At 42.3% G+C, this 25000-nt stretch overlaps 1 protein-coding gene across 1 annotated transcript; it reads right to left on the reverse strand.

Annotated features, from left to right (window-relative positions):
* Positions 1 to 2626: 2626 nt before the first annotated feature.
* Positions 2627 to 24362, reverse strand: LOC120522286 (integrin alpha-5-like). Its single transcript, XM_039743331.1, has 5 exons — positions 24330 to 24362; positions 20925 to 21077; positions 4804 to 4917; positions 3056 to 3157; positions 2627 to 2800 (listed from the first exon to the last, which is right to left on the reverse strand). Exons 1-5 carry the CDS (start codon positions 24360 to 24362, stop codon positions 2642 to 2644), a joined length of 561 nt encoding a protein of 186 aa, XP_039599265.1. The 3' UTR covers positions 2627 to 2641.
* Between the last annotated feature and the right edge of the window lie 638 nt (positions 24363 to 25000).

Genomic DNA, 25000 nt, shown 5'->3' on the forward strand with positions numbered 1-25000 from the left:
GCATGCACACACAAACATGCACCGTACCTGTATGCATCCACACATTTACATATGCAGAACTAATTCTGACATATTCTGAACCCCCAACACACACAGTTTGTCTCTTTGTATCCTGCCCAATAGTGGATTCTGTAAACTGGCATGAGATAGAATTTAAATGAACAGGAGTTTGCGCTCTGTGGTAGTTAAACGCACTTAAAACAACTTTTTAGTCAGATAGAAAATGAAGACAGTTCTTAGTAAAAGTTGCCCACTTCACTGGACTGCATCCCCTGCGATGGGGCGGAGGGAATGAAACCACACACCGAGCACTTATTGATTTAAAATGGCAGGCGAGAGAGAGTGATTAATTAGGGAGAGCAGCGATGTGGTGAAGCTACATTGCCTGCTTAAGGACCCTGTTTATCCAGATTGAAAGTTTCTTTCATAAACGCTAAATATTACAGCAGAACCCGGAATTCCCTTCCCCAAACCCAAAAACTAGAACAAGAAGTTTTGAGTTCTTTATTTTACTAGAAGTTTTATTGCAGCACAATGGACTCTTGTTTGAGCTGCTGCTAATGTCATTGCCTAATGACAATTCCCATAGTCACTACTCTCTTTCCTCTCAGTGTTCCAAAGTCACTTTCATCATCACAGCCATTTTGATCATCTTACTCCTGTTCTCCTTGAAACAAAAGCTTAAAATGCTTTGGACTGAGCCAGCATCCACCAATGCCATTAGCCTGCACACTGTATAGTAACACTGCAAGAGTAAGAGATCTCTGCTACATTAAGAACAATGGGGTGAGGCTAAATGACCAGCTGGCCAAGGGCAGATTTTGACCCCCATTACTCTAATGACTGGGAGCCTCAGGAGGTTCATTCTCTCACCAGTCTGTGCACACTGGAATTTTAATTCTCCTCTTTCTCTATTGTCAGCTTAGCTTGATAAAGTTATAATTCACCATTTACTTGGCTTGTAGGTGCTTCTAGAACCTTAAAAAAATATATATATTACTACATGTGTTACATGTGTGTACAAATGTATGTGTATATATAAATAGACAGTAGATTCGGACAGTATTCACTGTCTGCACCCTTTATTGTGTTATAGATTTAATTTTAAAAGGATACAATTATATTTTCCTCATTACATTACTCTCCTGAATACAAATTATAAAGTGAAACCATGTTTTTAGAAATTCAAGATGGGAGGTCTGACAATTGAAAGTAGCCCTAACGAGAAGGATTAAGGAGTTGTAGTGGACTTGACATTAGCAGTCAGTGTTCAGAAGCCATTAAGAAGGCTAACAGAATTATATAGTGCCTTGATGTGTGGAGTACAAGTCACAGGAGGTTCTGCTCCAGCTTTGTAACACACTGGTGAGGCCTCATCTTGAGTACTGTGTGCAGTTTTGGTCTCCAAGCTACAAAAAGGACATAGCAGCACTAGAAAAGGTCCAGAGAAGAGCGACTAGGCTGATTCCAGGGCTACAGGGGATGAATTATAAGGAAAGATTAAAAGAGCTGAGCCTTTACAGTTTAAGCAAAAGAAGATTAAGAAGTGACATGATTGAAGTGTTTAAAATTATGAAGGGAATTAGTCTGGTGGATTGAGACTGTGACTTTAAAATGAGTTCATCAAGAACACGGGGACACACTTGGAAACTTGTGAAGGGGAAATTTTGCGCAAACTTTAGGAAGTTTTTCTTTACACAAACGACAACAGACACTTGGAATAAGCTACCAAGTAGCGTGGTAGACGGTAAGACTTTAGGGACTTTCAAAAGTCAACCTGATGTTTTTTTTGTAGAATTATGTGGACAGGACTGGCGACACTAGTTGGAATGCTTGGCCTGTTCTTGTAAAGACTCTTATTATATCACATGAAGGACATGTACTAAATGTGCATCAGTACAGCAGTGGACACCAGAGAGACCTTTCCTTCTCTATTTATGTTAACATTTTGGCACTTCCGTGTTTGTTACATATATTTTTTGTGTTGAAAAAAATTGAACTTTTTGGCTCCTTTTTTAGAAGGTAAAAATAATGCTAAGGAGGCTACCATTTCACCTTAATGTCCATAAGCTCACAGAGACACACGTATGCATAGGCAAACACACAATGTACAGATGGTGTGCTATACAAGCATAACCTAGGATTATAACATTTTATTGTAAGTTGCTTCCTTTGTTCAACTGTATAATATATAAACCATTGTACTTCTTTTGTACTCTAACACTCACTACAGAAAGGTGCTATACAGAATGTAGGTGTTACTCCTGCTAGAATTATGAAAGACACAGTTAATAGAGTTACTGAAGGGCTTCAGTGTGCATCCGTAAAGGAAAAAAAATAAAGTTTAAAGTCATTTCCATGCTAGAAAGGAAAGAAGGTTAAAGACACAAAATTTGACTGTTTAGCCTTCATTAGGCAAAACGCTGCATCTTTTACCTTCTTTCCTGTTCACTATGAAAATAACCTTGAAAATGTATTTTATTTTTTAATATAACTAATTGCTATCATAATTGTTTAATGGCGCTGAGGCAGAGCTGCTCCTTTATTCACACTTTTCCAGCCACCAACACTTTTCTTGACTTGTATTTTTGAGCAGACTCCTTCATGCAGCGGCCAAGGCTCTACTGGATTAAGTAGTTCATTAATGTGGCTGCCCAACCCAAACACAGAGACTTACTTTATAAAGCACGTAGATGAGAAGTGCCAGGAGGAGCAGCCCCGCCAGGACAGCAAGAACGATGATCCAAAGGGGAACTGAGTGGGTAGTATTCTGCTTCGTCCACACCACCGAAGTGCTTCTCTGTGGATGCAAAAGAGATGGCATTTATTTATTAGCACTTGCTGAGATTTCAGGGGTAATCAGTTCGTGATTATAGCGCCTTACACAGTACACACACCTATAATTTCTCCCCAAACCTTTCACATATAGTAGCTTACACAGCTATGGGAAGTGGGTGAGCCAGGGCCATACCAATATTTTAAGCTTTCAGGCCACCAAAGAAAATGAAGAGTTCAAGCCGATGATGGGTTACTAATGATGAAATTAGACACTCACCTGAATCATTCCACTGGGTAGACTGCTTGGTAGGATTTCATAGGGCATCTGGAGTACATCATAAGAAGCCTGGCATTCCAGCACATAAGGCCGAAACTTTCTCTGAAAGAAACATTAACTCTGCCATCAGGCCAAGGACGTCAGGTACCCAAACCCCAAATCCTTTCCTATCTACCAACCCATGAGGATCATACAGTGGGGGGAAATTATTTGATGCCCTGCTGAATTTGTAAGTTTGCTCACTTACAAAGAAATGAACAGTCTCTAATTTTGATGGTCGTTTCATTTTAATGGAGAGAACCAAAAATCCAGAAAAAAAAAAAATTGCATAAAAATTATAAAATGATTTGCAAGTCATTGAGAAAATTAAGTATTTGTTCCCTTACAACCCAGCCAGACTTCTGGTTCCCACAGATTGGCTGTGTGCCCATCAATCGATTGATCAATTACAGACACTCCTGATCTCAACTTATTATGTGTATAAAGCAGAACTGCCCAGAGAATCAGTTTCTTCCATTCCAACCTCTCCAACACCATGGGCAAGAACCAAAGAGCTGTCAAAGGACATCAGGGACAAGATTGTAGACCTGGACAAGGCTGTAATGGGCTACAAGACCATCAGCAAGAAGCTTGGTGAGAAGGAGACATCTGTTGGTGTGATTATTCGGAAATAGAAGAATATAAAATGACCATTAATCGCCCTCGGTCTGGAGCTCCATGCAAGATCTTGCCTCATGGGGTGAGCAGAAAAACAGCCCCAAAGTATAAAGTTTCCACCTCCATGCTCGACTGTGGAGATGGTGTTCTTTGGGTCAAACTCAGCATCTCTCTTCCTCCAAACACAGCGGTTTGAATTGATACCAAAGAGCTCAATTTTGGTTTCATCGGACCGCAGCACTTTCTCCCAGGCCTTCTCAGAATCATTTAGATGTTCACTGACAAACTGGGCCGTGCCTGTACATGTGCCTTCTTGAGCAGGGGGAACTTGCAGGCACTCAATCCATTATGGCGTAGTGCATTACCAATGGTGTTCTTGGCAAATGTGGTTGTCTCAACTGCCTTCAGATCATTAACAAGCTCCTCCCGTGTAGTTTTGGGCTGATCCTTCAACCTCTCATATGATCATCCTCATCCCATGAGGCAAGATCTTGCGTGGAGCTCCAGAGCGAGGGCGAGTGATGGTCATTTTAGATTTCTTCCATTTGTGAATAAGCTCCAAAGCTTCTTGCTAATGGTCTTGTAGCCCAACTCCAGCCTTGTGCTGGCCTTCAATCTTATCCCTGATGTCCTTTGACAACTCTTTGGTGTTGCCCATGGTGGTGGAGAGGTTGGAATGGAAGAAATTGATTCTGTGGACAGGTGCGCTTTATAAACAGAACGAGTTCAGATCAGGAGTATCTGTAATTGATTGATTGATTGGGCAGACAGCCAATCTGTGGGAGCCAGAAGTCTGGCTGGATTGTTGGGGATCAAATACTTATTTCACACAATGACATGCAAATCAATTTCTAACTTTTATGTAATGGGGTTTTTCTGGATTTGTGGTCGATATTCTGTCTCTCTCCATTAAAATGAAACTACCATCAAAATTAGAGACTGTTCATTTCTTTGAAAGTGAGCGACCTTACAAATTCAGCAGGGGATCAAATAATTATTTCCCCCACTATACATAACTAACAAGATCAAGTGGGCTACAGCACTCACATCTACACACTTCTGTATATTATATGCAGTGAGAGTGAACTTACCTTGATAAAGGTCTCTGCCCAGAGTCGGAATCGCACCTTCAAGAGCACGCTGGCGTCTTTACCCAACAGGCCCACCACACAGTTCAGCCTCAGGCATTGTGCTTGGGAGCAGGTCTGGAGGAGAAGAAGAAAAAGAAGAAGAAATAAGATTCCATCTCCTCTGCTCAGGAAAGCGCACAGTAATGAAAGGTGCTCTTCTACAGCATCTCATGGAACTTATTGAAAATAATTTTAAACTTGGCATGGAGGAACTGGAAACTTGGGTAACCAGATTCTCTCAGATTTAACAAGGAATGTGGTGGGGTATGGGAAAGAAACCCTTGAGGATGGTTGCATCAGTGCCTAAACCTGTAGTTGCTTTTGTACTGAGCAGGATTGAGACAGTCCATGAATGACGTCATGCTCTATGCTCCTTCTAAGCTGCATGGGTATGCGGCTGCATAGCTTTTTCTTTTTTCAAGGTGCTGTGCAGCAGTTTTGAACTGCTGCTCGTTCCTTCACCCACAGAGCAGTCTGGAAGTGCTGCACAGCTGCTATTGCTCTCAAAGCACTACTCTAACCCCCCAATATTGTTTTTGTGTGGTTGCTTAATACTTCATGGGGGTCCCATTGTGTAGTGATGCTTTGTGCCCCTTGAGATTTATACAGGGATGGAGGAGACTGGTAAATGATAGGCATTAACTCAAAAATTAGAGACAACATTGATCATGCTGCCAGGGGGTAGGGGGTAACGACTGTTGTGATTGCATGTGACTGGGTGGTCTGACATATTTGTGATCTCACAAAGCTGTAAGATAGTAATCCTTATCAGTTATCAGAGTCAGCTATATTTTCACGCCTCAGGTTTATGCAGAGCTGCCAGCATCACCAGCTTTTGCTAAGATTTTAAGAAGCGTTTTTTTGAATGTTGATTGATGAAAAGCGCCCACCTTTTATTTTACGAGAGATTTTTTTTTTTTTTTACTTTTTAGTACACTTTTTAAACTTAATATAAGCATGGTTTTTAAAAAGTATTTTTTGTATACATATTATTTTCAACTTTATAGTCTTCTGTTTGTTTTAGTATAATTTTGTAATCAACATTTTAAGACTAGTGCCATCTATTGATGAAATCTTTAACTATTCTTCATATGAAAATGTAATTTCTTAACATGGACTAATTGATCAATTAGTGAAACTGATTATTGATTCATGTAGTCATTGGAAGTGAGTAAGTGTGCAAAATTTTAAGTCGTTTGGACAATAGGAAGTGGGTCAAATATCGATTACAAGATTTGTACCAGACAACAAAGAGGTGAAATTTAAAGCAGCCTGGTAAAAACAGTATCATATTCCTGATCTGCAACTTCCAAATAGCATAAAACGACACCCCACACGCCACCATTTTTTCAAATTTTGTTAGCAGGAGTAACTTTGACCCCTCGTATCTCATTAGAGGTGAACCCCTTAGGGTCAGTCGTTCTGGCATGGACAACTCCAAGTCCTTCTGATTACACCTATTGATTTACTCTTTATCATGATGGTATAATTTCCTGCACTAAATATGGCCCACAAATCTAAACATTAGGGTTGTTTGGGTTTTGAAGGCCTCAAATTTGGGCTACGTCTTAACGAGTAAAATGGCATATAATCCCCAAGAAACAGGTGGGTCAGAAGGTGCTAGTCCAAAAAAAGAAAATGATTTCAAAGTGTTCATAAAGAATTCTGAACACGTTGGGGAACAAAACCAAACTACCAAGTGTCCGTCGTTAACCTGTTGATTTGACATCCTTTAACCAGTAGGGGTCTCCATTGCATCATAAATACAGCACTTCTGAACAGTCAAAGCAAAAAAACAAAACGCCAGGCAGCCTGACTTTTCCTGTTGAAGACGGGGTACGGGTGATGAGAATTTGCTCCCATTAAAACATCTTGACAAGTACATATTTATTCTTACAGTTTTTCTCATTTTTGCTTGCGTTTTACACTCTGGGGTCATTTTATAACCCAGCGTTTCTCAACCTTTAAGTATTTGCGACCCGAGTTTTCATAACAGTTTTAATCGCACCCCCCTACATTTTTTTGAAATGTAGAGGCATATTTTATTACCTACTTTTATCGACATTTATCTAACTCTATATTTATTGTTCTAGTGTCAGAATGTTGTTCCAAAGTTCATTTGGTTTTGGTTTCAACAGATGTTTTTTTTTTTCATATTTTTGATTCTTGTTTTCTTTTTTTCACATCTTTGCACCCCCCCTAGGGGGGCCCGCCCCACTGGTATAACCCATCATAAGTTATCACAGATCTTTGCATAAAATGGAAATCCTGATATAAACATAGAATAATTTTTATGTGCCCTCTTTTAGCCCATAAAAGACAACTGTTGGTGGTGCTGGTTTTGTACGAGAGGTAAAAACAAAAGATGCCAACACTAGTGAGCTGCCACATTTGTTAACGGGTGGATAAGGAACCCAGATGCTAGAGGATTTGTGAAATACCCAAGCGAGAGAAAGGACAAAAGCAGCAGTATTAGCTGTGGTGCCATCCGGGTACACACACACACACACACCCACACCCACCTGGGAGTTCTCATTTAAGAGGAAAACACACATCTGACTTCCCAACTCTGAAAAGGCTGGCACAGGGAGAACAAACACTGAAAACAGTGGCCAGCGTGTGCTCACTTGGCATGGGCCAAGGAAAAGTTGAGCTCATTACTCAAGAAATCACAAAATCGAGAGTCATGTATTGGAAGGCATTTGCTGCAACATATTCATTCATTACAGGAGAGGCACCATAATCTCACAGCACTTTATATAAACCCGTCACCATGGACGTCCTGACGTCATTCCAGTCAAGTGTAAAAATGCTACGACTAACAGGCACCCCCTATCCCCCGTACCCACCCCAGCCCTCTGCAGTGTTTACAAGTGAGAATGCGAAAGGTTGAAGTGAGCCTTAGACCCCACTCTGGGCTGCCAGAAATTCGTGCCAGGCTATGTAATCGACACACACCTTGGTGGATTCTATTAAATGACATATACATGTACAGTAAACACTTTAGCAATGGTAGTTTTTAAATCGCTAGAGCAGTTTGGACTTTGAAACGAAGGCAAGAAATTGTTTGAGAGGTACAGAAATTGAGCCCTGTATATTATCCGAGTCCAGTTTAATCCCATATGCCATCATTAGATCTTGTACCAGTTGGCAAAGGAAAACAAGATCACTGTCTTGGCGTGTATCAGCAGGTGTCACCGATTGTCACTGCAGTCTTAAAACGCAGTGGCATGTCTCGTGTTCAACCAGCCGAGGTGGGCAGACGTCACTCCTCTTTTCAGATCACTGTGTTGGTTCCCTGTAGCTGCATGGATTATGTTTAAATCCTTGATGCTGGTCTACAGAGCTGTCAGTGGGTCAGCACCAGTGTGTATGGGTACTCCTGCGAGGTCCTGTGTCCCTTCTCGACCACTCAGGTCTATGGATGAATGGTGTCTGGTTATGCCAGTTCTGGGACGGATCAACTCTTTTCATGTGTGGCTCCTGGCTGAAGAGTTGATCTTCCCACCTCCTTAATTTCCGTCTCCATCTGAGTTTAAGAAGCATTTGAAAAGTCACATATGCTGTGAATTTCTGTCCAAGTGGACAGGTTTTGGAATCTAGAACTTCTGCTTTGTTCTAAGATCTTCACTTGTGATGATCAATTTTGTAACCTTGTCCTGTATCATTTGTTCCCAAACAGTCCCTCTGACAGAGGTTTCCTCGATTATGTTATGTAAATCATTTTGGACAAAGCGTCTGCTAAGGAAATAAACGTAAATGTAGAATTGCAAAAGTGTACTCGGTAGTTTACCGCTGGCCACAACGCATTTTGGAGAAACTCAATTTCTGTGTGAAATGTCCATCAACACATACATGCGTGTAGTGAGGTGTGAACCTTATGTTCAGTGCCTGACGTGAGTTCTTTAACAAGCCTCTGGGTGTCAATATAGAAAGAGCAACATGTGGGCACAATACAGTAAAATTCCCCCTTGCATGTCTCCCACATACCAGAGAGAGGAGTACAATACCAAGAACTGACAACAAATATCACAAATACACATTAAAAGACATCAGGATGTACTTAGACAAGAACTTAGACAAGAACCACCCACGCAGCTCTGAGAACAAGTGGAGGTCGAAAAAAAAATCACAGCTGCCATGATCAGATATTTACAGCCAAGTGTGCGTTAGAACCCCTCTCTGCCAGATTTGGCACAGGCTAGGTTTTGTTCAAAAATATTTCCATCCTGGTGAACTTTATTAAGCACTGATGCTTTACTAGAGAAGTACAAACAAGGTGGCACTTTTGAAACTTGGCACAGGCTGCTCTACATGGCGAGTTTAGTCAATGAAAGCTTTCCACTTGGGGGGATTTATTTAGCAACCATACCTGCACTTCATTCAGCTCTGGGCAGTGCTGGTCTGCCCCTGCTAGGGAGTATAAACCTTTACACACATACATATCTCTTCTTTATATTATACAACACATACATACTGTATTTACACAAAAACACACACACACTCGTGTGCATTTTATATACTAGCGTAGTGAAATGTTCATTTATAACAGCAGCCTTAATGGTACAATGGTAAAGTCTGTCTGCTTTGCTAGCATCAGGCATTTATGAGTTTCCGTTTACTGGATGTGCTAGCCCTTACACCCCTCTTTCTTTGTGCTTCTGCCTATCTTCATTGGACATTCCAGCCCTGTTATAGATGGCATGATGCCTAGATGTACAAACATGTGGCACACAGTTTATAATTTTATGCTAGCTACTTGTCTTTATTCAGACATTCTCACCTTCTTGTGGATGGTGGGCAACATTATACCTGAGCAATAAGATGGACAGACATCTTATTGTATACTGTATATACAAAGACACATATCTATATATCCCTCTATAGATAGATAGATGAAAGGCACTATATGATAGATACATTGTATATATACACACACATACTAGCTGTGTAAGCCCGTGCTGTAAAAAGCTGGGGTCCTAGAAACTATTGAAATTGTCAGAAAGAAAATTGAAATGTAGAGATGTAAAGTAATTGAAAGGAACTACTCTGGGCATCTCTCACCTAGAAGGATTTATTTTGGCGATGTGCTTGCATCACTTGTGTATCAGCAGCTAAGCGACTTTTTCTTCTGAGGTTTCATTTTGCCGATGTGCTCGCCTCGCTTGTGCATTAGCGGCAGGAGGAAAAGTAAAAGGGATACCATTTTTGCCGATGTGCTCGCCTCGCTTGTGCATTAGCGGTTAAGCAAGTGTCTCTTTCTTCGGAGGTTTCATTTTGCCGATGTGCTCACCTCGCTTGTGCATTAGCGGCTAAGCAACTTTGGCATTATGTAACCTTCGAAGAAAGACAATGTGCTCGCCTCGCTTGTGTATTAGTGGCGGGAGGAAAAGTAAAAAGGATACCGTTTTGCCGACATGCTCGCCTTGCTTGTACATTAGCGGTTAAGCAAGTGTCTCTTTCTTTGGAGGTTTCGTTTTGCCGATGTGCTCGGCATGCTTCTGTATTAACGGCTAAGCAAGTGACTTTTTTTGGAGGGTTCGTTTTGCCAACATGCTGGCCTAGCTTGTGTATCCTTGGAGGTGGAGCCCTTACCCCGACTCCATCTTTCACTTCCAGGCTTGACTGACTGACAGACAGACAGACACATTTATATACAAGATTTATATTAAATGCAAAACATCACAGCAGTTCATCATTAATTTAACTATTTGGTTAAACTGGATTCCGCTGCTGAAAACCTTTTCTCATGAGGTTGTCTGTAAATAGGCCCAAATTTCTCTTCAGTGCGTCAAATAGACATGTAAAGTTTATGTACATAGTGATTTACACCCACGCAGACACACCCCACTCACCCACCCCAGTCAGCTCCAACATTAAAACAATCGACTGGTCAAGAGAATCGTTAATTATCACGTTAAAATTTCACCTATCAAGGGGTAGGATTTATTAGGCAGCAATGAACAGTCAGTTGTTGAAAGTAATGCATTGGAAAAATGGGCAAACAAAAGAATCTGAGTGACTTTGACGAAGGCCAACTTATGAGGACTAGATGTCTGGGTCAGAGCAACTCCAAAACAGCAGGTCTTGAGGGGTGTTGTCAGTACCTACCCAAAATTGGTCCAAGGAAGGACAGCATTTGAACTGCTGTCAGGGTCATGGGCTCCCAGAGCTCATTGATGTGGGTGGAGAGTGAAGGCTAGCACGCGTGGTCTGATCCCACAGAAGGGCTACTGTAGCACAGATCACTTAACTTAATGGTGACCATGAGAGAAATGTGTCAGAACACAAAGTGCATCACAGCCTGCTGCATATTTAGCTGCGTAACCACAGACCAGTCAGTGTGTGCATGCTCTTTCCTGTCCATTGCCGAAATCATCTACAAAGGATATGCGAACATCAGAACTGGACCAGGGAGCAATGGAAGAAAGTCGCCTGGCCTGATGAATCACATTGTCTTTTGGACCATGTTGGACGGGCAGGTGAGGGTGTCTTGTTTACCTGTTAAAGAAATGGCAGCAAGATGCACTATATGAGAAGTAGCCATTGAGATTCTCAGGCCAGTGTTCTGCTATAAACCCTTGGATCCTGGAATTCATGTGGACGTCATCTTTCTAAAGGTTACTGCATACCAGTACACCACTTCATAACAATATTATTCCCAGTGCCCTCTTTCAGAAGGACAGTGTGACCTGCCACACTGTAAAAATTGTTCACAAATGGTTTGAGGAATGTGACAAAGAGTTCAAGATGTTGACTTGGCCTCCAAGTTCTAAATTTGATCAAGCACCTGTGGGATGTACTGGAAAAACAAGTCCGATCCATGGAGGCCCCATCTCTCAACTTAAAGGACTTAAAGGTTCTGCTGGGAATGTCTTGGTGCCAGATACCACATGACACCTTTGGAGGTCTTGTGGAGTCCATACCTCGATGGATCTGCTGTTCTGGCAGCACAAGAGGGACCTACGCAATGAGGCGGGTACTTTTAATGTTGTGACTGATCAGTGTTCACACACACTAATTTGCTACTTAAAATAAATCAAACTTGTTTGCAAAGAGCAAAAATTCAAATTCTAGCCCAGCATCAAGTATTTATTTTGCCAAAGCTGCTAATTTTTCTCATAATGGTCTGAGAGATGGGATAACCAATAGCCCTTTTCAATATAACGAGCACAGTTTTCCTTGTCCCGACGAGATGTAAGCTGCACATTAAGACTGTGGATTGCTACTCTTGCTCATCAGGCTAATACCACATTGCTGACCCCAACAAGGTTATAAACGTCACCCTAAAGAGAAGCCGCTTTTCTTTGACTGTACTAAGTTTAAATGCCATGCTCGAGTGCCTTCATGTTAAATCACAGGGCCTGGCCTGCTGATCAAAGGTGCTTTTGTACTGGAGATGACCTTGGCCATTTGCACCCCCACTTCTGTCACTACCTCATTTTAACTTGCATCACTCCTTAAAGAATCTGAAATATCTCTATTAGATGGAAAAGCCCAGGGACACCTGCAGCTCTGGTATCAATGAGGTCCCTGTTTGGCCATCATGGCAGCTGGAGTCGAGGAGGTGTGTGTAAACAGGCCCTAAGTACCCCAATTAGCCCCGGTGACATCAAGTCTGCCATCAAACAGCGTATTATTAGTGCTGACTAAAGACCCCCTTCACCTGAACGAATGCACACCTGTGCAGCTGCCCCTCTTCCAAACCCCACCAAGCCCTATTCCAAATTACAGGGCTACAAGGACAAAGAAAGCCTTCTTTACGGATGAACTTTCGTTTTTAGTATGGAGTCACCGGCCAGTTCAGTACCCCGATACAAGAGAGTGACCACCTTGTGCTCAGAATGCTTCATTGTACCGAAACTGGACTCTCTTGAATATGATCCCCAAACAAGGCAGTTTAGTGAACTAGTGACATACATCCTCACACAAGTCTATGCGAGTTCAGGGTTATGAGGGCCAAAGCCTACCTGGTGCATCACAAGGTAACAATTTCAGCACAGTATACGAGGTGAGACTGGGCCTGGGTCTTTCCTGGAAAACTGTCTGGATGTCAGCTGGACGTGAATCATAGAACTATATCCCCTCCTACATGAGCGCCCTCTCAAACCGCCGACCGGCTAGGTATATCCTGTGAATAGCCCAGTCAGTATTTGTACAACAATCGCTACACGAGTTGTCGCAACAATGTCAGGTGAGAAAAGCGAACAGCGAGATAAGACAAGACAAGGCCCCCGTGAACAATGCTTTTTCCGTAAAGCAGTTCTTGACTGACAAACATTCCAGTCCTCGATCATCCTCCTTATTCGCCCGAGTTAGCTCCCTGTGATTTTTACTTGTTCCCGAAAATCAAAAGTGACCTGAAGGGAACACATTTTTTCTTCAATTGCATGAAGTGAAGACAGCAACGGCAAGCCTGTTGCAGAACCTCAAGCAAGAAGACTTCCAGCACTGTATCAATCAATGGAAGATACGTATGGAGCGATGTACAGATCGGGAGGGGAGTATATAGAAGGTGACGATGTTTAGAATGCTGTAATTAGTAAGTTTTTTTTTTTTACCAATCCCGCTGTTTTTGTGTCTCACCTCGTATAATAATGTAGTGCCTTCACCATTCATATCCATCTTTATCCTATCTGTTATAACAGACACACTGGCATAGGAGCATCATCACTGTATATTCATCATTAGATTCTGCATACAGCTCTGGGTCTCAGCCCAGTGTAATAATTTGTAGACCCCTCTGATTTCCGTGATGCAGAAAACACGGACAGAATCCCAGAATTAATGCTTAAAAACGGACACCGTTCTTCGAAAGATTCGTGGCAAGAAAATATACGTTGTGGTCGATAAAACCACTGATAGCCGAAACCACAGCATTCTCATCATAGCGATAGGTGAGTAACCATTAGGCTGTACGGTAATTCTTTAATGTAGGCAGTTCCAATTGTACGTGATGTATTTACTGTGAATCATTTAACCCAGGAGTGTCGAACTCCGGTCCTGGTGGGCTACAGGGCTGCAGGTTTTCATTCTAATCATCGTCTTCATTAGTGACCAGTTTTTGCTGCTAATTAACTTTTGCCTTAATTTTAATTAACTTGACTCAGACCCCTTAGTTCAGGGGTGTCGAACTCCAATCCTGGTGGGCCGCAATGGTTGCAAGTTTTCATTCTAACCACCTTCTTAATTTGTAGCCTGTTTTTGCTAATTAACTTTTGCCTTAGTTTCAATTAACTTGACTCGGACCCCTTAGTTCTTTCTTATGCCATGGAATTAAATAATGCGTTTAATGAACAGCAAGAATCAGCTTCTCATTAAGAGATTGGTTGGAGTGAGATTGGTTGGATTTTGAAGCCCCAATTTAGCTGGTCGTCTGTTGGCTGCAGCCACTGCGGCCCTCCAGGCCCGGAGTTTGACCCCTGTGCCTTAGTTGTTTCTTTTTCCTTAATTAGCAGCCAAACAATAATGGAGACACGAAACAAGCCACCACATCATCACCAGCTCACCTGTGCCCACCACACAATATCTGAAAATAAAGAAAGGTGATGGTCTCGATAAGGTTGATCTCGCAGGTCAATAGTTTTGGAAATGTCTGCTGTGGCAGAATCTGAGCAGCAACAAGCCATGGAATTAGATGACGGCTTTAACTAACAGCAAGAATTGGCTTCTCATTAAGGAACTGGTTGGAGTGAAATTGATTGGAGTTTGAAGCCTCAAGTTAGCTGGTCATCTGTCGGCTTGTTTCACATCTCATTTCTGTTTGGCTGTCATTTAATGAAGAAAAGAATCAATTCAGAGGACTGAATTCTTAAAACAGGGCTATTAAAATGAACAGAAAAGAAGTTAACTAGCAGTGAAAATTGGTCACTGATTAGGTAAAGGGTTTGAATGAAAACCTGCAGCCACTGTGGCCCTCCAGACCCGGAGTTTGACACCCGTGATTTAACCAATTAAATTATATAGGTATTTAACCAGTATTATTATAGAAAAATGTTATTAGTGAACGGCACTGGTTCTTAATGGGTTCCCTTTTAAAAATTAACAACGATGTTTCAGGAGTTATTAAATGTCTTGCCTCGCGGTGACAAGGTCCACATTTGACTCTTCCGTTAAACTCTGCCCCTACAAACCTGGGCAGAAGAGCAGGCGTCTCCTCAGATGCAACGAGCCCTTAAAAGCGGGTCTCTCTTTTCTCTAAAAGTAAAGTTCACCTTCATCTCAGAAGGATGCATCAAACTAATAACAACTCTTACAGTTCTTGTGGGAACTCGCTTTCCTACTGCAATCTCAGCATTATGGAGAATCTGGGCTTCTACCTGATGAATGGAACTGCAAAATAAGGGTCAGTTGTGCTAGTGTCCTCTTTCATTAAAAGGAATGTAAAGTGCCTTTTCATTATGGTTTGTTTTGTTGTAGCTGTTAATACTTCCTTACAGCAAAAAAAAAAAAAAAAATACAAATCAAGGAAAAATAAAATGGTGAAAACCAAAAAAAATAAATAAATAAATAAACGGAATTTGTGAATCAAAACAGATTCCAAAGGGCGCTAAATTTGTTGTACATTTTTGATCATTTTCATTTTATACCATAGGTTTCAGCTGGAGCAGCGGACGTTCTCTTTTAAGATCAATACATTCTAAGCCATCATTTATCAATATGCATTAATCTGATGCCCTTAAACAAGTTGGTTTAAACCTTCAGGACAGCTAACATCCTCCAGTTACTTTACTAGAAAGTCCCAAGATGCACTCGGGGTCACACTACGAGTCAGGAGCTGGACGTGATCTGGCAGCCCCATGGTGTAATGGTTAATACGCCATCGTGCCCACGTGTCACTTTTTACAAAGGATTACACAATCATCCCTCCAGTGGCACCACCCATAATAAAGGCTGCCTCAAATAGAGCAATAAAAATAAAAAGATCCTCCCACATCCCATAATAAAAAAAGTAGACCACCCTGCTCAGCTTTTTAAAGGACATGCATTCAAGCAGCTGGGTCAACATTCCTGTTATTGTACTTGAAGAACGAGGTGCAATAAAGCAGGAAGGCAAGATGAGGCAGGGGTGATGTGTGAACTGTTAGGACCACCTGTGCAATAGCAGCCCACACTCCACTCGGACTACATTGACGCAGGTTAGCCAAACTAAGCTGCACCTGTCGGAGTGGAAAGATCACAGGAAACGGCGTCACATACCGTTACAACGTGACAGTGCGGCACCACCAGCCGGAGAACAGCCTGCCCATGCCAGTGAGGGTCAGTGGGCAAGCTGACCACATCCATGGCAGGAATATGTTGGCAATGTTTCCTGTGTTGGGTTGGGGGTGTGGATCATAACTCATTGCATGAAAAGAATCCAAAACAACCAACATGACAAGGCCCAGTGGACTACACAGAAGGAGATTAAGAGATTCTGTCTGAATGAAAACAAGCAAATGGGGCACTGGCAACAGCTGAACAACTGCCAGTGATGTGGCCAAGAGAACCGTGGAATACAAAATGGGTCTGCAGGAGGACTGCATCCTGACATGGCACACCGTACCTGCTACTTATCTTTATATATAATGCACTACTGAGGCTGTCCGTTTGTCTGTGCAGGGTTTTAAATCACCTGTAGCTCACAAACCGTTTGAACTATTGACCTGAAATTTGGTACACATATACTATGTGGTGCCTACTATCCGCTTTTGGGGTGATGATTGACCTCCAAGGATATTCCTCTTTTTAATTTTTATTTAATTGAATAGTAGAATCAACTCTCAGCAGTGGGCAGCAGGGTGCCAAGTGGTGCATGCGTACGGGCGCCGTTCTCATCCCTACCACCTTCGCCATCGCTTCCCCTACCTTTTCATATCTTAAATCATTCTTGAGCTAGACTTTAGATTTAAATGCCAGCTTAAGTGAAAAATTAAAGAAAACGTACTAAGTAATTGCAACACAAACACTGACTTAATCAGTTTTAACGTGAAAAGATGTCGACGAAAGAAGAGAAACAGCAGGCCGCTAGTGTGGAGAAAAGAGCCGCTCAGGAAGCAGCAAGCGCATCAACCTCTGAGCAAATGAATGCTAAACGTACAGAGAAAGAGGATGAAAACTCTGAATGTTCAAGTCAAGTGGATTCACATCAGTGTGCAGTTACTCTTTTTTTTTTTTTATAAAGCACAAAGTTACACAAAGAATGCTTTACTGGGCTGTGACACTGCGATGGTAAAGGATCCCAAACACAGACTAGAAAACTGAGCAAAATAAACAGCAGCATCACGCACTCCCTGTCTAGCTGCATGGTGTTTGTGTCCATCACTCTTTACAAATACATATTTATATAAACATTTTATACACATACTGTATAATCTGAATCAAATATAGAAACATGCATGCACAGACACACAAAGTATATACACATACATTAAAACAGGGGTTCCCAACTCTGGTCCTGGAGGGCTCCAGTGGCTGCAGGTTTTCATTCTAACCCCTTTCTTAATTAGTGACCTGTTTTTGCAGCTAATTAACTTCTTTTTGAAGACTCAGACCCCTTCATTGTTTTTTGTTTTTTTTTAAAACAACAAACAATGATGCAATACAAAATGAACCAAAACTTGAACAGCACACTGTGTTCATCATACAATAGCTGAACATAATAAAGGTGAAGGTCTCAGGAATGCTGATCTGCTCAGGTCCTCAAAACATTTAATCAGTGCTCTTAGAAAAGAGAAAATCAACAACTTTGGAAATGTCTGCCATTGCACAATGAGAGCAGCAACAAGTCAAGGAATTAAAGAACGAGTTTAAACAACAACAAGACTTGGCACCTAATTAAACAACTGGTTGGAGTTTGAGGACCTGACTTAGTTGGTCTTCTGTTGGCTCACTTGCTTCACATTTCATTTCTGTTTGGGTGCCATTTAAAGAAAGAAATGAAGCAATTCAGAGGAACTATGAAGAAATTCAGGGGGACAAATCTTAACAAAACAAGTCAATTAAAATGAAATGAAAAGGAGTTTGACATCTATGGCAGAGTGATGGGCGCTGAGCAGGCTCCTGTCAGTCATGGAGAATCCACTGCATCCACTGAACAGGATCATCTCCAGACAGAGGAGCAGCTTCAGCGATAGACTGCTGTCACCGTCCTGCTCCACTGACAGACTGAGGAGATCGTTCCTCTCCCACACTATGTGACTCTTCAATTCCACCGGGTGGGTAAACGTTAACATTATACAAAGTTATTGTCGGTTTGTTATACCTTCATTGTTATCACTCTTTAATTTAATATTGTTCTTTATTAGTATACTGCTGCTGGAGTATATGAATTTCCCCTTGGGATTAATAAAGCATCTATCTAAAACAGGTTCACTAATTAAGAAGATGTTAGAAGGAAAATCTGCAGCCACTGTGGCCCTACAGGACCGGAGCTGGGGACTCCTGCATTAAATGTACACAAGGTCATATATATTGTGAGAGTTTTGAACTCATTTGTGATCCTCCCCAACGGGGCGACATGCCGAAACGCAATTGAAACACCCGTCAAGGGCTGCTTGTAGGTTCACAGCGTCACAGAGGCAACTGCAAGCTCACCAAAATACAGATACTCACACATCACACACACACACACACACCTCCATACATATACACATCTCTGTTTGGTCCAAATCTTCATTGACATAAATAGCATAATTCTTCCAGGCAGCCAATCACATGGCTGCAATTTCACCCCTATAGCATGCAGATAATTTTTTTTAAATACTCAAAGGTGAGAATAGCTAGGGATGTATGATCTAAGAAATTTTGGCCATGCTTTAATTGTTGTTGTCAAACATGGTGGTTCCAACTGCACCTCCAGGATTTGCACACACTAGGCTCCCTACAACTTCATCTGCTCTCTATATATAAAATACTAAACTTAAAAGTGCAACGATTTTATGTGACGTTATTATGTCACGCTTTAAATCGGGCTCATTTTAAAACCTACATATATGTATATACTGTATATATATTAGTATCATTCTTTTTAGAATATATTGAACTTTAATGTGTTGTTAGATTTTCAGATTCTTTGTCCGTTTCTAAATAATTAATTAAAATATCAAGAACTCACGTCAAAGACATTTAACCACGCCGGGCCGGAAATAAAAGAGAAAGTAGATGACAAAGACAGCAGCTGTTCAGGCTTTTAAATGTTCAAAGCAGATCACTGGGCATGTCAGCAGCAGCCATCCAGCAGATGATCGAGCAAAGAGGAGGTTTTAAAAAAAAAAAAATGGGGACGCTGCTCACACAGAATAGTGTCCCTCGAGCGGCTCCCGGCGGCAAGCAGTTTCACTGCCCACACACCACACACGGCTGCCCCGTTTGTTCTCGGTGGGTGGCTGGTAATGCTGCAAGCGGTGGCTGAATGGAGGCTGGAGCAGGGTGATTTCGCTGCCCGCCCAGTGTAGTATCCCTCTGGTGGCTCCTGGCAGCAAGCGGTTTCACTGCCCGCCCACCACACACTCCTGCCCTGTTCGTTCTCGGTGGGCGGCTGGTAATGCTGCAAGCAGTGACCCGGTTGTGGCTGAATGGAGGCCATTGAGGGTGAATGGGGCGGCGGGGGGTAGCATTCTGGTGTGCATCGGATGGCTGCCTATTGAATGGGGGCGATTCACTACCTGCCTTTGGCCACATGGTCTTTGTTCTCAGTGGGCAGATGCTGCAGACAGCATACTGTAGTGGAGGTGACTGTGAGGTGGGCTGATGGTGAACTGCCCCTCGCCGCCCCCATTTATTCTCAACAGCAAGCCTGCTTGTACTGTTACACACATAGCAGGAAGTTGTCGCTCATTCAGTACATCAGACATGTTGACGACGAGTGCCTTCCTGCTGTGATAGCGTGGACAGTGCTGTGCAGAAGAGCTCATCTTAACCTTTGTCTTCACCCTTCAACAATGTCTCTGAAACACAAATCTGTTGCAAGTGCCGGTGATACAGTAAAGAAAAGAAAAACCATCACCATTGAAAATAAAGTAGAAATAATAAAAAGGTCAGAGAGAAGTGAAACTCCATCATTCATTGGCAGAGCACTTGGTTACAGTTGGTCAACAGCATTTATTAAAATAATTTACCTGTTCTGACTTACGTACAAATTCATCTTAAGTACAAACCTACAGTCCCTATCTTGTACGTAACCCGGGGACTGCCTGTATTTGTTTCCCATTGTATCAGCGTTTAAAAGGGGGTTTCAGAGGAGTGACCGCGTCTCCTTGGGGTGTTTTCAGCCCCCCTCTTCACAACACGAGCGTTAGAGACACGAAATGGCGGGCGTGGTTGGTGAGCGAAGCAAGTAGGGGGAACCCCCTAGTAATACAGTAATAATAATAATAATACTAAATATTACATCACATTTATATAGCACTCGTGTCACTACTCAAAGTGCTACCACACAAGGAGGACCCGGGACAATAAACCATGACCTCCTTACTGTGAGAGGATTTACAGACAATGGAGGATCTAAAAAAGCATCTAAAGAGCAGCAGTCGGTGAGCTAACAGAAGGGCCACAAACAGCTCTGTACACTAGTGGAGTGCAGAATGACATCGATGAACACACAAGAGGTCAAACAGCAGCTGGTCATGTTGGGTCAGTGAGGTTATGTGATTACCAAACTGGATAACTGGAAACTACAATGTCGCCTGACATGATGAATCAGGATTGCTGGTGTGAAATGCAGAGAGTATGGTCAAAATTTGGAGCAAACTCACGGATCCGGCTCATGGTGGTAGACAACGTTATCTTGACACATCGGGCATCTTGATGCCAGAGGAACATCATTTAAATGCCACAACTAAGCAGTATTTCTGACCACATGCATCCCTTTATGGACACCATCCACTCTTTCAAACGGATAACGTGACATTTCAAAAAACACACATCATCTCATGCTGGTTCCACAAACATGACAGTGGCTTCAGCTTATTCCAGCCCCCTTCCTATACAGTACCAATGAAACAGTATTTTACATTTTTAAGCACACAATAAGTAGCCATATTCCAGTCGATGTCTGTACGTCCTCCCCTCCCCTCCTAAACTTGTTCGTTTCAGGGCATTACCAGCGTGTCCAGCTCAGACAGGATTTCACGGGATACATCTCTCTTCTGGATGAAGTGCTCAGGACTCGGAGTTAGAGTGGGCGTCTGCTCAGTGACGGAATGGCTTAGCTGTGGAAAACAAACAAAACAGAGAAATGAGTGCTTGGTTCTGATCTATTGCTGATAGAACTTTAGATGTATAAAATTGCAATTTTAGAACTTCCACCTTTTTGACACATGAGGGAGGGCAAATCCTAAAAATTCTACTTAGGACTTGATATTACTTCTAAAACTCTCTTCAGAATGGCTGTTGCACTTATTTAAAGAATTTGAAATTTCTTATACAAAAAAAGGTCTTCATTGGTTGGTAGAGTAGAGCAGGCTTCCCACCTGATGCATCAAATCGTAAACTGTGCTCCGCAACTGAGCGTATAAGATCCTGTGTGGCATTGTAGTGCCTATCCTCTCCATTGTGAGGGATGGCAAAAGGCACCAGTGTGTGAGCAGGCAGCCACTATCACCGCTTCCATTTAATGATATGATTCCTGTTACATCGAATAGAACAGGCCATATGAGAAAGAGCCAAATCGCCAACAAGCCAGCTGCCTCATACAGCCCCATCAATAAGTCATCTGGAAACATTTCCATCCATCCATTTTCTAACCCGTTGAATCCGAATACAGGGTCACGGGGGTCTTCTGGAGCATGGCCTCCAAACAAACTAATCAAGGGTGGGCTCAGGCACCCAAGCCAAGGTGTTTGGCATCACAGATGACTTGTGCATTAATGGAATGTTACTGCTTATAGTTAACAAAAGCAGCTTCATTCTCACTTGGTGCCCTTAATGCAATAAGAGTGCCGTAAACTGTCCAATTTACACTAGAACTGAACACTGCTGAAAATCGCCTTTTTATGCTGGCAAAATCTAGTTGTATTTTACGTATGTACACCCACACCATACAAAAATGGAATGTAGCGTCTCAATGGATGGTTAATGGCTTCCAGTACAGGAGGCACGACAACGTAAAGCTTAGCTGAGATATTTCAGACTTGTCAGCCAGTTCCATGAGAAGGCAGCCAATATAAACTGCCCAGAAAAGTTCTTCAATGCAAAAATGCAAAATTGGTCCTCTTAACAGGGTACTAAAATACAATACAATTTATTTTTGTATAGCCCAAAATGACAGTGGGCTATAACAGGACCTGCCTTTTGACAGCCCCAAAACCCCCCAGCCTAAGACAACAAAGAAAAATTAGAAGAAACTTCGGGAAAGGCAGTTCAAAGAGAGACTCCCCCTTTCCAGGTAGGTTTGGCATGCAGTGGGTGTCAAAAAGAAGGGGGACAATACAATACACAGAGCAAATCCTCAATACAGTATAAAAAATAAAAATATTACAAGTAAGGAGCCAAATTTAACAGCAGATGATTTCACATATGATTTGGATTTGTAACAGTTTGTATGTCATATTCACCACTTTCAGGTGTACTACGTCTTTCACAACACCACACATCATAACAGCTTGATTATATGAACAGTAATCCATGGAAGTAGACATTTAGCTGGTTTGGCTGCATTTCCATACTTGATCAAAGGTGTCATGTTGTCGTTTCCCAGTTTCTCTGAAATGTTGTATAGGCTTTGATCAGATCTGCCTGAAATATATGAACATCATTCCATTGGGCTCTCTTTTATAAACCCTGAGTTTTATGTGGAAGGTTGGGTGGACACGTTTAGGGCCTCTCTTTATGTGTATGCAAGTTTTATAAACCTGACCCCTGAACTGCCCCCAGGATACCAGATGCATTGTCACTAGGGCCACCTAGAGTCTATGCATAACATCCCTTGATTTATAGTCAACATTTTTAACAATATTTAACATTGTTTTCATAAGAGAAAACCCCACAAATTAAATACAATTCAACTCGTCTTGAGGTCTAGTTATGCAAGATGTTGAGCTTCCTGTGGTATGACGGGTCCACGGCTTAGAAGGCCAGTTTTTAAATAATCCTTTTGGCATTGTGTCAGTCTCTGTGGGTGCGATTGGGCAGCCATGGGGAGTTGGTGAGGTACTTGGGGCGAGATGCACCTGCACGTGAGGGTGGGATCTTTCTCAATTGCTTCACTGGCTTCCTGCGGAGTGTGATTGAGGAGCTGCACCCACGGTGCTGTATAAGAATGAGCCGGCACAGAGAAACAGGAAGACAACGTCAAAAGAAAGAGGCTTGGAGAGCAAGAGGGAAGTGAAAGTGAGTGGACGAGCGAGCCAGCCAGCAAACTGATGAGAGGGGTCAGGCATCCCATGTGGAGCGTAGGATCGGCGCTTGAGGGATTTATGTAGAGGAGTCTGGCCCAAGGATCCAAGGGACGACTGTGTGTGCAATAAGGAAGACGGGAGGACAAACTGACCCCGAGCGGTCTGGCAAATGTCGGCGGAGGCAGCCAAGACGAGAGTTTGTGAGGGGTTGGTAGTGTGAGGACCACGGCAACTGAAATCTCTCCAGCTGAGCAAGCCTTGGGTGAGCTGGAGGTACTGGGAAGAAGCTGGTGTGACCCCAATGTCTGCTGCAGGATTTTAGTCTTGTTTTAAATGTTTGTGATTATCATTTTATGGATTTTTTTTATTTATGGGCATTTTGGAGCACTGTCCGTTTTTGAACACTTTTTTGGCTTTGACTGTTTTTGTAATAAAGGCACTTGCACCTTTTGCACCATCCCCTTGCTCTGGCTAAATTTGTCCCCATAGACCAGCTCATCTGGTTACATTACTGATGGTCGTGGGTTCGAGGGCTCCCCAAAATGGAAAGGGAGCAGGACCAGCACTGCTGCACTGCCCTCCCCATATTGTTTACCCTCTGCACCCCAACACCACTCATTTTTAGGCCATACAGTATGTTATCCAGGAAATTACATCGATCTGATAAAGAGTAAGTCAATAGGGGTCTACAGCAAAAATGATAGACTGACAGAAATCAAAGGCACAATTATTACAGACAGACAATTTGTTCCCAGAAGGGAAATTTGGCTTGAAGTTGCACAGGTCATGTCAACCAACCCCATGGGATACAAAGGGTCAAAGTTGCTCCTTTTCACAAAATTGTGAAAAATAAAACGAGTATTGGTAATATGGGCACGTGGAGTGTCGTTTAATGCCATTTTCAGGTTCTGGTTGCAAAAATGATATTTTTAGAATGGCTCTCTGTCCTCCCCCATACAATCCCAGGCAAATCAGGACCATATTTTGCATAGTTGCTCTCTAGAGCGATACAGACAAGACTGACTACTTTGAAACACAAAATGTGGACTCTAGGGGGCCCAATATTTCTCCCTGTGTGCTACAGTCTGCACACTAGTGCCATCTGCTGGTTCAGAGCAAATGACACAATTAAACAGACTGACCAATTGACCAGAACTTAACACAACTTACCTGGGCAATGCGACGTGCTGATTTATCTAACATATCAGATTGTGATTCAGAAAGAAAAAAAAAAACCATAAAAGGGAGTATCGTGTGCTTTTGCAGGCCAGCGTTAGGTGACGCTTGATCAAGAGTGGAAATGCAGCTCAATACAAAGCAGAAGCAAAGGCTTGTTTTCTTTAACTCCTGCTTTGTCTGCTTTTCTTCATAATTTAAGCAGTATGAACCATCCACCTTGAACTAAGAGGACGAGTCAGACATCAAAGCATTCATGGTTACAACCCAGCAAGGAGTTGCCGCAATTCTGGAATTCAGTTGGACTCAAGAAGAGCAGAGACATTAATAGAGAGAGGCAGTGTGGATGATGGATAGGACAGTGAGCGAGTCACCATTTAAAAAAAACACAAAGCTTTGCTTTCTTTTCTTAACCCATTCTACAAATATACCCGGGCAATGCCAGTTACTTTGGTTAGTATGATAATATTTGATTCTTTATTGGTGGTCCTCTCTCTCAGAGCGATTCCCAGAAGGTTAACAATGATAAAGTTCAAACATGAGTATGTGGAGGTGATCATTTTAACCTGTTTTAATGTCTGTGATTAGAAATGTGTTATGTATGAATTTCGGCCTCTCCTGACCTCTCCAAGAGGGTGAAAAAAGGCAAACTGCTATTACAGCTG

This window comes from Polypterus senegalus, unplaced genomic scaffold (assembly GCF_016835505.1).
Source record: "Polypterus senegalus isolate Bchr_013 unplaced genomic scaffold, ASM1683550v1 scaffold_1415, whole genome shotgun sequence".
NCBI classification, from domain to species: Eukaryota; Metazoa; Chordata; class Cladistia; order Polypteriformes; family Polypteridae; genus Polypterus; species Polypterus senegalus.